General features: G+C 37.6%; 1 protein-coding gene across 1 annotated transcript in view; it reads left to right on the forward strand.

Moving 5' to 3' along the window:
- The window catches only part of OBSL1 (obscurin like cytoskeletal adaptor 1), a 58,138-nt gene that overhangs the window by 28,769 nt on the left and 15,172 nt on the right, over positions 1-14,197 (forward strand). Inside the window, exons 11-16 of the mRNA XM_075319674.1 lie at positions 34-306; positions 456-728; positions 2,275-2,547; positions 4,401-4,676; positions 7,963-8,238; positions 10,919-11,194. Of these exons, the coding sequence (XP_075175789.1) occupies positions 34-306; positions 456-728; positions 2,275-2,547; positions 4,401-4,676; positions 7,963-8,238; positions 10,919-11,194 (1,647 nt within the window). The remainder of the gene's footprint in view (positions 1-33; positions 307-455; positions 729-2,274; positions 2,548-4,400; positions 4,677-7,962; positions 8,239-10,918; positions 11,195-14,197) is intronic.

A 14,197-nucleotide genomic window follows, 5' to 3' on the forward strand; every position in this document is an offset into this window, starting at 1 on the left:
ACACAATTTATAAACTCGTCTCTCTCCTTTCAGATCCTCCCGTAAAAATTGTGAACACAAGTGATAATGTGGAGCACAAGTGCCTCAGTGGTGAGCGAGTGATACTGAGCTGCGAGGTGTCCAGGGAAAATGCTAAAGTATGTTGGTACAAAGATGGCGTGGAGGTGTACGAAAGTGAGGGCCTTGTTTTGGAGTCAGATGGAAAGCATCGTAGACTCATCATCCAAAACGCTCAAGTGAAAGATTCAGGAGAGTTTGTCTGTGATGCCAAAGATGACTGTGTCTTCTACAATGTTCTGGTGACAGGTCAGTGGTCTTCAACATCTCCTTCATATACTCTCTACTCAACTGGAAATCGAATAATGGGGATTTTCCAACAATTGTGACTAAAATCACAAAGCTCTTTGATGATCCACTCCTAAATGGTGATGTTCTTGTAATGTCCTGTTTTGCAGAACCTCCAGTGAAGCTGATGAACACCAGTGTTGACACAGAGTTGATGTATCTGGTCGGGGAGCAAGTGGAACTGAGATGTGAGGTGTCGAGAGAGAACGCCTCTGTCCGATGGTACAAGGATGGTGATTTGGTGGAAGAGATGGAAAATTTAAGTCTGGAATCGGTTGGGAAGCATCGTGGGCTTACCATTCTCTCTGCCGAAACCCAACACTCGGGAGAGTATATCTGTGACGCTAGAGATGACTCCATCAGTTACTATGTGAAAATTACTGGTAAGCTGGTTTTGCCCCAGAGAACTTTGTCCATCCTCTGTTCTGTAGTCCACACTACTAATGATGGTGTCTCATCCTGGAGACTTCTCCAGTGATGAGGGTGCTGCTAAGCATAGTATTGACCCAGTTTTCCAAACCTGCAGATTGGGCACCACATAGGGTTTTAGCTCACTGTGGTGTCCAATCTTCAGGTCTGTTATGTGATGATCGGCTCTGCACACACCTACTGGCATGGCGTTGTCACACTCTGTTCATACTACAGAGTCTGACAAACAACCAGAGGCTTCTGGATTGTTCAGCCAGAGGCGGGCATCGGCTGGTTCAGGTTCACTGATCTTTTGCCCTGCAGGAGTTAATTCCTGCAGACTGGTGAGCAGGACCTAAGAGCTCAGGTTGCTAATTGCCACATGCAGCTGTCTCCTCCCTATTTAAGGCACAGCTTTCTTTCTGTATGTCCCGATGATGGCTTCAGCATAAGCTCCAGTAATCTCGGCCTTGGTGGTTAAACAGTTAATGGTGATCCATGTTACGTTTCTGAGTGGTTGTGACTATTCCCCTATTTCATTACTTCCTCCCCTTTTTCGTTTTTCCCGGTACACCTATTGTCTCCCCTGTGTGTTTCGAGTGCAGTGTGTACGAGTTTCAGTTCTCCCTTGTTCATGTCATTTTGTGGGATTTTGTCTTTGTGTTTTCCAGCCCGCCCCAAGGGTGTGGGAGAGGGGGAGTAAGATCAGGGCTCGGACCGGAGTTAAGGTCACGCTGGGGGCTCAGACCTGGCTACCATCAAGCCTACCTCTGAGATAACGGACAGCCCAGGGTCTCAAGTCTGAGGGTCAGCCTAAGGGCCCCTGTCCTGGCATTATATACCCCATGACAAGGTCTTGGAAACCTCAGTTATTGACTCTCTCAATCATAAAAAAAGATGTCAATCATAAAAACATGTCAAATCATTTCACCCTATGTATCTGGTGGATCCACATCAGGGAAACTAGCCAGGTCAACTTGCTCAAATCTAGCTTCTTGATGGCAAAACAGCCTGGGGGTGTAAAGTACCATAGACCCAGTCCTTGGTACTCCAAGAGACATAGACCAATTGTAGGTTGGTTTTGCCCCAATTTTAATAAATAGTGAGAACCTGCAAAAGGATATTATCTCTACGAGCTCCAAAACATATGGAAAATCTAGTCATGAAAATAGTCAAGGGGTACTAGGACTTTCTAGAAGAAGGGTGCTGGTGTCAAGTAGCACCTTTAAGCAGACTAATTTGTACTTTGCGATGAGACATCCCTTCTCCTCATCCTCTATTTCCACTAAATACGTCAATTAATATGTAAAGGTCAGTCAATCAAAGAGTGACCTCGTTAGTGGAAATTAGACATTGGCCCCACAAGATTGATATATTTTTCAGTCAGACCTAAAATTGAGAAGCGTATGGTCATAAACTCTACATTTTATCCTAAAATAATTGATGTGATATGAAATTATAATATGCTGGTCTAGGAAAGGCCACCAATATCTTTACTACCTTATTGCCATTGATTTCTAGAGCCACCAGTGAAGTTTGTCAACACGAGTGAAGACATGGAGTTGTCATGTGTGAACGGGGACCCTATGGTATTAAGCTGCGAGGTGTCTCGGGAGAACGCCCGGGTGTGCTGGTACAGGGATGGGATAGTGGTGGAGGAGAGCGAGAACATCAAGGTGGAGTCTAATGGTCGAGTACGTAGACTGGTCATACACTCGGCACAGGCGGAAGATTCGGGAGAGTACGTCTGTGACGCCAGGGATGATGCCGTGTTCTACAGTGTATTAGTCACAGGTAAGAGACTTTGGGTCTTGTAAGTGACGTTATCCAACACAAATGAATGTGGAGTTGTAGGGTGGAGCTCAAAATCCCATCCACCCTACAAATGTACTATCCTGTAGTATATCAACTCTTATACAAGACCAGCTGAGATAATCCTCACTCCTCCATCGTTCACCCTCTTCCTAGGACCTCTCCATCCTCCTGTACTTTACATCTTACAGTGACCATGAACATATTTCCATTCCATAGTCCTACAACGTTACCATAACTCCACCTTACTTAACCCCCTCACAACCTAGGATGTAACGATACGTCCTAAATCATGAAGGGGTGATCACCGCCAGCTGCTGCGGTGAACCCGCACATATCTGCTGATTTGAACAGCAGACATGTGTGACTCTCAGGCGTAGGTGGATCTGTGATCCACCCGCGCCTGCTAACCCCTTAAATCGCGCTGTCAAATGACAGCGCAATTTAAAGCACCACAGTGGGTAACACACCTTTCCCCCTCTCCATTGAAGGCCCTGTGACGCGTTCACGGGGAGCCGATGGTTGTCATGGTTGCGATGGATCATGTGATGACTCCTGTCACTATCATGACGTAGTTCCTGTTACAGCCAGCCGACAGACCAGCAGCTCTAACAGGAACGCAGCATTTCTGCTGATCAGAGCTGTGCAGCTCTGATCAATATAAATGAATGAACGATCACGCTGCTGATCCTTATAGTCCGCTAGGGAAACTATTAAAATAATTAAAAGAGTTTTAAAAAAAAATAAAAAAACCTAAAAGTTCAGATCACCCACCCTTCGACCCATTCAAACTTAAAGGGTTAAAAAATACACATATTTGGTATCGCTGCATTCAGAAATGCCTGATTTATCAAAATATAAAATCAATTATTCTGATCGGTAAACGGTGTAGCGGCAAAAAAAAACCAAATGCCAAAATTATGTTTTTTGGTTTTTGAACATTTTGCACAAAAAGCAATAACAGGCGATCAAAAAGTAGCATCTGCGCAAAAATGGTGCCATTAAAAACGTCACCTCAAGGCACAAACAATAAGCCACACAGAGCCCCATATCCCTAAAAATGAGAACCCTATGGGTATTGAAAATGGCGCAAAAAGTGCGCCACTTTTTTTTGGACAAACTTCTGTATTTTTTTAACTTTTTAGATAAAAGTATATCTATACATGTTTGGTGTCTACGAACTCGCACCGATCTGAGGCATCATACCCACACATCAGTTTTACCATATAGTGAACACAGTGAATAAAAAATCCTAAAACCAATTATGCAATCACATTTTTTTGCAATTTTTCCACACTTGGGAATTTTTTTGCCGTTTTTCAGTACACTATATGGTAAAACTTATGGTTTCATTTGAAAGCACAACTCGTCTTGCAAAAAACAAGCCCTTGTATGATAAGATTGACAGAAAAAGAAAAAAGTTACGGCTCTCGAAAGAAGGGGAGAAAAAAACAAAAACCCTGTATCATAACTTCATTGTCTGTCCACATCATCATTCCACTTGCCTTCAGTATCATCACTCCATCCTCCTTTCATATTATCAAACTCCAATTTGTCAAACGTCATCTTTCATCCATATTGTGAAACTCCACCCGTTCTGTTGTTAAACTCCATTTTTTTCCATATTGCCAACCTACAATTTCTATTCCTATAGACAAACTCTGCACAATTCTATCTTGCAATCACTCAGAACATGATCTCATAATCGTAAATTTACGAGGCTCGACGCCTACTTTGCTCTTCAGAGTTGTTTTTCTTTTGTTGTTGCATACCTTGTGTTTTCTTCCATTTTCCCTGATCTCCATGTATTAATATTTATTACTGTGTTTTTATAGAGCCCCCAACAAAGATTATGTTCCCGGTAGCCCGCTCGCAGGAGCTGGAGTATATTGTTGGAGAGCGGGTGGAGCTGGTGCTGGAAGTGTCAAGGAGCAGTGGTTTAGTCCGCTGGTTTAAGGATGGCCTGGAGGTTGATGAAGATGAGAATCTGCAGGTTACATCTAAGGAAACTCAACGCTCTTTAATCTTGTCAAGAGCCAACGTGGACGACTCCGGGGAATACATCTGTGACACGGACAGTGACTCTATCACATTCGATGTCAAGATATCCGGTAAGGAAATTCCAAATTTACCAACATGTTGGAGAGATTTTCTCAAAATAAGTTCTTCACTATTTACAAAAATCTGATTAGTAACAATACTAACAAATTTTCTAAAAAAAAAAAAAAGTTATTCACTTTTTAAAAAAAATCTGAATAACAACAAAAAAAGATTTACTCAAAATAAGAAATTCTTAACTATTTACAAAAATCTGATTAGTAACGACATTAACAGATTTTCAAAAAGCAAGAGTTCTTCACTTTTTTTGATTAATAACAAGAGATTTGCTCAAAATTAGAAATTCTTCACTGTTTACAAAAATCTGATTAGTAATGACATTAACAGCTTTTCTAAAAGTAAAAAAAGTTCTTCATTCTTTAAAAAAAAAAAAAAAATCTGATTAATAACAAAAAGAGATTTGATCAAATTTGCTTCACTATTTCACAAAAATCTGATTAGTAACAATATTAACAATTTTTCTCAAAAAACAGTTATTCACTCTTTTAAAAAAATCTGAATAATAACAAAAAGAGATTTGCTCAAAATAAGAAATTCTCCCCTATTTACAAAAATCTGATTAGTAACAATACTAACAAATTTTCTAAAAAAAAAAAAAGTTATTCACTTTTTAAAAAAAATCTGAATAATAACAAAATAAGATTTACTCAAAATAAGAAATTCTTAACTATTTACAAAAATCTGATTAGTAACGACATTAACAGATTTTCAAAAAGCAAGAGTTCTTCACTTTTTTTGATTAATAACAAGAGATTTGCTCAAAATTAGAAATTCTTCACTGTTTACAAAAATCTGATTAGTAATGACATTAACAGCTTTTCTAAAAGTAAAAAAAGTTCTTCATTCTTTAAAAAAAAAAAAAAAAAAATCTGATTAATAACAAAAAGAGATTTGATCAAATTTGCTTCACTATTTCACAAAAATCTGATTAGTAACAATATTAACAATTTTTCTCAAAAAACAGTTATTCACTTTTTTTAAAAAAATCTGAATAATAACAAAAAGAGATTTGCTCAAAATAAGAAATTCTCCCCTATTTACAAAAATCTGATTAGTAAGGACATTAATAGATTTTCTAAAAAAAAAAAGTTCTTCATTTAAAAAAAAACAAAAAACATCTGATTAATAACAAAAAGAGATTTGCTAAAAATAAGAAATCCTTCACTATATAGAAAAATCTGATTAGTAACGACATTAACATATTTTCTAAAAAAAAAGTTATTCACTTTTTATAAAAAAATCTGAATAATAAAAAGAGATTTGCTCAAAATAAAACATTCTTCATTTACAAAAATCTGTTTAGTAACAGCATTAACAGATTTTCACAAAAAAAGTTCTTTACTTTTTTTTTAAATTTGCTAATAACAAAAAGAGATTTGCTTAAAATAAGAAATTCTTCAGTATCTACAAAAATGTGATTAGTAACAAGTCAAAGACATTAACAGATTTTGTAAAAAAAAAGTTCTTCACTTTTTTTTTTTTTTTAAATATGATTTAACAAGAGATTTGCTCAAAATAAGAAATTCTTCACTATTTACAAAAATCTGATTTGTTACATTACAAATTTTCTCAAACAAAAAAGTTCTTCAAGTTTTAAAAAAAATCTGATTAATAACAAAAACAGTGATTTGCTCAAAATAAGAAATACTTCCCTTTTACAAAAATCTTCACAAAAATTCTACAAAAAAGCTGTGAAAAGTGCAGTTGCATTTTTTGCAGCATTTTTTCACTTTCTCATTGCTTTGTAAGGATGAAAAAAGCCTGCAAAATGCTGAAAGAATTGACATGTTGCAGATTAAAAAAAAAATGCAGTCTTTAAGTAGGCAGGAAAAAAATATGTGTCCATGACATTTCTGAAATCTTATAGCATTTGGTGGTAATGTAAAAAGCAGCGTTTAATTTGCATAAAAAAAAAACTCACAAAAGAACGCTGCATGTGAACATAGTCTGAGAGATTTGCTCAAAATAAGTTTTTCACTTTTCACAAAAATCTGATTAATAATGACAATAAGAGATTTGCTCAAAATAATCTCTTTTTTTTGCTTTGTGTTTTTTTTATTTCCCCTTTGTCCTATTTATCTCTTCCTCCAATGCCCTTCAACATTAATAGCATTTTGATTTTAGTAAATATTACTTCCCCAAATCTTTCCCCTTTCCCCTCTTAAACAACTAATTGATATATTATTATTATTATTATTATTATTTTCTTTTCCCTGTTCTAATTTAAATTCAATAAAAATTACTATTAAAAAAAAGTTCTTTACTTTTTACAAAAATCTGATTAATAATGACAGGAAGAGATTTTCTTAAAATAAAAAAAATGTTTTTACTTTTTACAAAAATCTGATTAATAACTACAGTAAAATATTTAGTCTATGTCCCACTGCTTCAGACCTCCTAAATTGCATGAATCGTATTGGTAGTTCTTGGAAATTGCGGAGTACTCATGTCATGATTCAAGCCGGTATCTGTCACTGTGGTTTCACCCAGCACTGGCCTGGTCATGTAAGGGGTTAATTCCTCCCTGCCTCGTTCTGGTTTCTGGACACTATATCTTGGCGCTGCACCTCCGGTTCAGCGCAAGTGATAGTCTATGTCTAGTAGCGTGTGTAGCTGGCTCTTGTGAGTAACCAGATCTGTCCTACCGTATACCCTTTCCCACCTAACCCGTGTCTGTCTGTCCGTTCCTAGTCCTGTCCCGCTTGTCATACCCCTGTTTGTTATTTGGACTTCCCGATACTTGACTTACTCTCCCATCGCCGACTTTGTTCTGTCTCTCCCTTCAGCTTTCTCCGTTACAGTTCGGCTCCTGACCCTCTGCTTGCTTCTGACTCTGAGTTTGTTTACCCTTTGTACATTGACTTATCTTCCCGTTGCTGACTCGGCTCACCAACTACTCTGCTGCCACCTAGTGGTGATTACGCTGCACTACTCCTGGTCATTTCTTAGCACAGCGTGACCACTCGGAGACAGAATAGTTGTTAGGAGATCTGCTGCCTGACAACTCGATATGAAGGTTTGCGTTGTCGGCAGTGCATCCCTGGCAGAGACACAACTCATGTTTTATCAGATCTGGGTTGTCCTTGTGTTTATTGTAGACAAGGTAAAAAGCAGGTAGTCAGCAGTCACCATCTTCTCAGCCGGCACTATTATTCAGATTTTTCTAAAATTTTACAAAGTGAATAATGGGGAGGCCACTTTTTACATCTAGATTTTCTTTTGATAAACATAATTATTTTTTGCTTAATTTTTGTTTGTGTCTTTCTGAATATTATGCAGAGCCTCCGGCCAAGTTTGTAAGCGAGGGCTGCTCCCCTCCTGTACTGCGCGTGACTGAGGGGGATCCCCTGTCCATACAATGTGAGCTGTCTCGTACGCCCGATGTCATTCGTTGGTTTAGGAATGGAACAAAAGTGACACCAGATGGGAATCTCACTATGGATGATGAGGGAGAAAAGTGCACCCTAAGTGTCCTCTGTGCGCAGCCGGAGCATGCGGGGCAGTACGAGTGCAGCGTCGGGACCGACTCCCGCACCTTCCAAGTTACAGTTGATGGTGAGTAACAGCATATAACGGCATGTAGACGTAAGCGGATCAAATGTTGCAGCAGCATTGTCATTGAACTCCACTGCCTTAGTTTTAGGGCATGCACCCAATCTCTGTGCACCACATGGGGCTTCATGTGATCTATAGATTTCTGCACTTCCCCTTATGAAAATTAAAGGGGCCAGCTGAGAAACGCATAAATACAAAAATTGGCAAAGAAAAATGCATTTTTTTTTATTTTTTAATGTATTCTAAGCAATCCCTTTAAATATGTCTAAGGAGGGGATCTGAAGTTCCATTTCAGAAATACACAAATTATATTTGAAATCTAATTATATAATTTAAAGGGATTTTAATATTTATATCCATAATTATCAGATCAGTGAAAACTGGACTCCAGGCACCACTATGGTCATCCACAGCGCCATAGGATGTGTAGTGGTCATGAATGGTACTGCAAACTATTTCCTATTAAGCGGTATGGTCATTTTCTTGCAGTACCACTCATGGCCACTACACAGTGTATGGCGCTGTTTTACTTCCGATGCACCACAGCCCAATTAATCAGCCGATCGTTAGGGTTGTTGTTAGAATCCCACCAATATGATATCCGTTATCTATCCAAAGCCTAACAGAAACCTAGTTTGGAATAAGAAAGTTTTGGAAAACCCCTTTAAAAACGTACAAAGCAGTTTGCAGTGAAAAGTAATTCGCAAATTCAGGTTTCTGACAGATATGTCATTATAAATCTGTAAATTATTTGCCTCGTGTCTTCCTGTTGATGATTGAAGATTTACTGCTGACCTCAGTGGTGCAGCTGGTTACGGTAGTGCACTGAAAAAAATGTGCCTATGACAAGATGCCAATACGGAACCGTCCATCCTAACCATATTTCAAAGAATGCCAATGTGTATTGTCACCTAAAAATCATTTTTGCAATTAGATTTTTAAAAAAAATAAATACATTGCAGGGTCTTCTGCTTCACTTTACATTTCTGATTGTATAATGAGTTAACTGAAAATCATTCAGTGAGCAGGAATGATTTAGAGCACTTATCTCTTTTTCTAAGTTCCTATTGTCTCAGCTCAACTTTGATGTGGTCATGAATCAGCATGCAAGGAGTAAGGAAAACAGCTATAAACCATGTCCTCAGAGCAGAACCAGCTTACTGACAGAGTCTCAGTTAACTCATTCTGCAGCCAGCAATGTTAGGTGATCCATAGAACTCTGTAAAACACAAATTGTCCAAAATTTTTAATACAACCTGACTGCAAATATGATTTTTTTAAACCCAAAATACATGAATTTGAGTAAACAAAAAGGCCAATAAAGGTGTCAGAATTTTTTTCTTTACATACAACCCTACCCCACATTACAGGGTTTTTTCACTCAGTTAAAAAATATTGGACAGACAAACAATATAAGATGGTAACAATTGCAGCTAAACCTAATAAAGAAATTAGATTTGTATTGAACATTTTATTACAAATTAAAGGGATTGTCCAGTACATCTATTTTCACAAAAATCTGATTAATAAAGCTGTAAGAGAATAAGTGTTACATATTACCAAGTGAAATGCTGCCCTCTGCTGGCTGAAGCCCAGAAGTAGCACATCCTTGAAGGAGCACATCCTTGAAGGAACACATCCTTGAAGGAACACATCCTTGAAGGAGCACATCCTTGAAGGAGCACATCCTTGAAGGAGCGCAACCTTGAAGGAGCACATCCTTGAAGGAGCACATCCTTGAAGGAGCACATCCTTGAAGGAACATATCCTTGAAGGAGCTTAACCTTGAAGGAGCACATCCTTGAAGGAACATATCCTTGAAGGAACACAACCTTGAAGGAGCACATCCTTGAAGGAACATATCCTTGAAGGAGCTTAACCTTGAAGGAGCACATCCTTGAAGGAGCACATCCTTGAAGGAACACAACCTTGAAGGAACACAACCTTGAAGGAGCACATCCTTGAAGGAACATATCCTTGAAGGAACACAACCTTGAAGGAGCACATCCTTGAAGGAACATATCCTTGAAGGAGCACAACTTTGAAGAAGCACATCCTTGAAGGAGCACATCCTTGAAGGAGCACAACCTTGAAGGAGCACATCCTTGAAGTAACACATCCTTGAAGGAACACATCCTTGAAGGAGCACATCCTTGAAGGAACATATCCTTGCAGGAGCACATCCTTGCAGGAGCACAACCTTGAAGGAGCACATCCTTGAAGGAACGCATCCTTGAAGGAACGCATCCTTGAAGAAGCACAACCTTGCAGGAGCACAACCTTGAAGGAGCACATCCTTGAAGGAGCACATCCTTGAAGGAGCACATCCTTGAAGGAGCACATCCTTAATGGAGCACATCCTTGCATCACTCTACTGACAGCAGGGACCAGTAATGGGACTTGGTAACGGTCATGTTTATGCTATTCCCCATTTCACAATGCATTAGTAATCAGATTTTCCCAAAATCTTAGAATTCGTTTTCTGATTCCAGCTGTGCCCCCCTTGGTGGTAGCTGTCTGCTGTGGATGTTGCTTCGTCTGTGGTGTGATCGTTGCCTTTTCTTGTCAATACTGTATGTTGCAACCTAATTAAAAGGGGGATTGAAATTACAGTTAAATTCTGTCCCTCTCCGTTATCCACTGGGACTCTTAATTCCTCTCGGTGTTTGGTTCTTGGAAGAGGCTGTAGTGGTGGTCTTAGAGCGTGACCAGATCATGCCGCGGAGGGTGTGCACTGTGTGTGAGGACCTCAGTCTGGCACTCTCTGTGTCCCGATATGACGGTGAAGTCAGATGGTACAAGGACGGCGAGCGGCTACAGGACAATCCGCACATACTAATGGAGGAGAGGGGAACGCAGCGCTTGCTGACCATCCTCGGAGCAGTGCGTGATGACGCGGGGGAATATCTGTGCGATGCCCGCAACGACAGCTTCAGCTTTTATGTCACTGTGGGAGGTAACAGGAGTGACGAAGAGGCACTGCAACCAAAACCCTACCGCACCATGTCCCCCTAACACCTAAAACCCTGCATCCCCCTTTTCCCCAGCCTATGCTGTGAGACCCCCATATTGCATCCGTCTGAGATGTTAAATATCCGCTGCACCCATCAAAATCTCTTGGATGTAATCACCTATAAAGAAGATGAAATATGGTAAAAGACATTCATTTCACACAAGATGAGACTAAAGAGCAATTCCAGTCAGTGTTCATATTCCCAAGGTACATAGTAAACACAGAAAATAAACATATACCCCATGTACAAGAACATAAATGCTATAATACTGCCCCTATGTACAAGAATATAACTACTATAATACTGCCCCTATGTACAAGAATATAACTACTATAATACTGCCTCCTATGTACAAGAATATAACTACTATAATACTGCCCCTATGTACAAGAATATAACTACTATAATACTGCTCCTATATACAAGAATATAACTACTATAATACTGCCTCCTATGTACAAGAATATAACTACTATAATACTGCCCCTATGTACAAGAATATAACTACTATAATACTGCCCCTATGTACAAGAATATAACTACTATAATACTGCCCCTATGTACAAGAATATAACTACTATAATACTGCTCCTATGTACAAGAATATAACTACTATAATACTGCCCCTATGTACAAGAATATAACTACTATAATACTGCCCCTATGTACAAGAATATAACTGCTATAATACTACCCCTATGTACTAGAATATAACTACTATAATACTGCCCCTATGTACAAGAATATAACTGCTATAATACTGCTCCTATGTACAAGAATATAACTACTATAATACTGCCCCTATGTACAAGAATATAACTACTATAATACTGCCTCCTATGTACAAGAATATAACTACTATAATACTGCCCCCTATGTACAAGAATATAACTACTATAATACTGCCCCTATGTACAAGAATATAACTACTATAATACTGCCCCCTATGTACAAGAATATAATTACTATAATACTGCCCTATGTATAACAATATAACTACAATAATACTGCCCCTATGTACAGGTATATAACTACTATAATACTGCCCTCTATAGACAAGAATATAACTACTATAATACTGCCCCTATGTACAAGAATATAACTACTATAATACTGCCCTATGTATAACAATATAACTACTATAATACTGCCCCTATGTACAGGAATATATCTACTATAATACTGCCCCTATGACCAAGAATATAACTATTATAATTCTGTCCCTCTATACAAGAATATAACTACTATAATACTGCCCCTATATACAAGAATATAACTACTATAATACTGCCCTCTATAGACAAGAATATAACTACTATAATACTGCCCCTATGTACAGGAATATATCTACTATAATACTGCCCCTATGACCAAGAATATAACTATTATAATTCTGTCCCTCTATACAAGAATATAACTACTATAATACTGCCCCTATATACAAGAATATAACTACTATAATACTGCCCTCTATAGACAAGAATATAACTACTATAATACTGCCCCTATGTACAAGAATATAACTACTATAATACTGCCCTCTATGGACACGAATATAACTGCTATAATACTGCCCCTATGTACAAGAATATAACTACTATAATACTGCCCCTATGTACAAGAATATAACTACTATAATACTGCCCCTATGTACAAGAATATAACTACTTAATACTGACCCCTATATACAATATAACTACTATAATACTGCCCTCTATGGACACGAATATAACTGCTATAATACTGCCCCTATGTACAAGAATATAACTACTATAATATTGCCCCTATGTACAAGAATATAACTACTATAATACTGCCCCTATGTACAAGAATATAACTACTATAATACCGCCTCCTATGTACAAGAATATAACTACTTAATACTGCTCCTATGTACAAGAATATAATTACTATAATACTGCCCTATGTATAACAATATAACTACAATAATACTGCCCCTATGTACAGGAATATATCTACTATAATACTGCCCCTATGACCAATAATATAACTATTATAATTCTGTCCCTCTATACAAGAATATAACTACTATAATACTGCCCCTATATACAAGAATATAACTACTATAATACTGCCCTCTATAGACAAGAATATAACTACTATAATACTGCCCCTATGTACAGGAATATATCTACTATAATACTGCCCCTATGACCAAGAATATAACTATTATAATTCTGTCCCTCTATACAAGAATATAACTACTATAATACTGCCCCTATATACAAGAATATAACTACTATAATACTGCCCTCTATAGACAAGAATATAACTACTATAATACTGCCCCTATGTACAAGAATATAACTACTATAATACTGCCCTCTATGGACACGAATATAGCTACTATAATACTGCCCCTATGTACAAGAATATAACTACTATAATACTGCCCCTATGTACAAGAATATAACTACTTAATACTGCTCCTATGTACAAGAATACAACTACTATAATACTGCCCCCTATATACAATATAACTACTATAATACTGCTCCTATGTACAAGAATATAACTACTATAATACTGACCCCTATATACAATATAACTACTATAATACTGCTCCTATGTACAAGAATATAACTACTATAATACTGCCCCTATGTACAAGAATATAACTACTATAATACTGCCCCTATGTACAAGAATATAACTACTATAATACCGCCTCCTATGTACAAGAATATAACTACTTAATACTGCTCCTATGTACAAGAATACAACTACTATAATACTGCTCCTATGTACAAGAAAATAACTACTATAATACTGCCCCCTATGTACAAGAATATATCTACTATAATACTGACCCCTATATACAATATAACTACTATAATACTGCTCCTATGTACAAGAATATAACTACTATAATACTGTCCCTATGTACAAGAATATAACTACTATAATACTGCCCCTATGTACAA

This window comes from Anomaloglossus baeobatrachus, chromosome 7 (genome assembly GCF_048569485.1).
Source record: "Anomaloglossus baeobatrachus isolate aAnoBae1 chromosome 7, aAnoBae1.hap1, whole genome shotgun sequence".
In the NCBI taxonomy this organism is placed as follows: Eukaryota; Metazoa; Chordata; class Amphibia; order Anura; family Aromobatidae; genus Anomaloglossus; species Anomaloglossus baeobatrachus.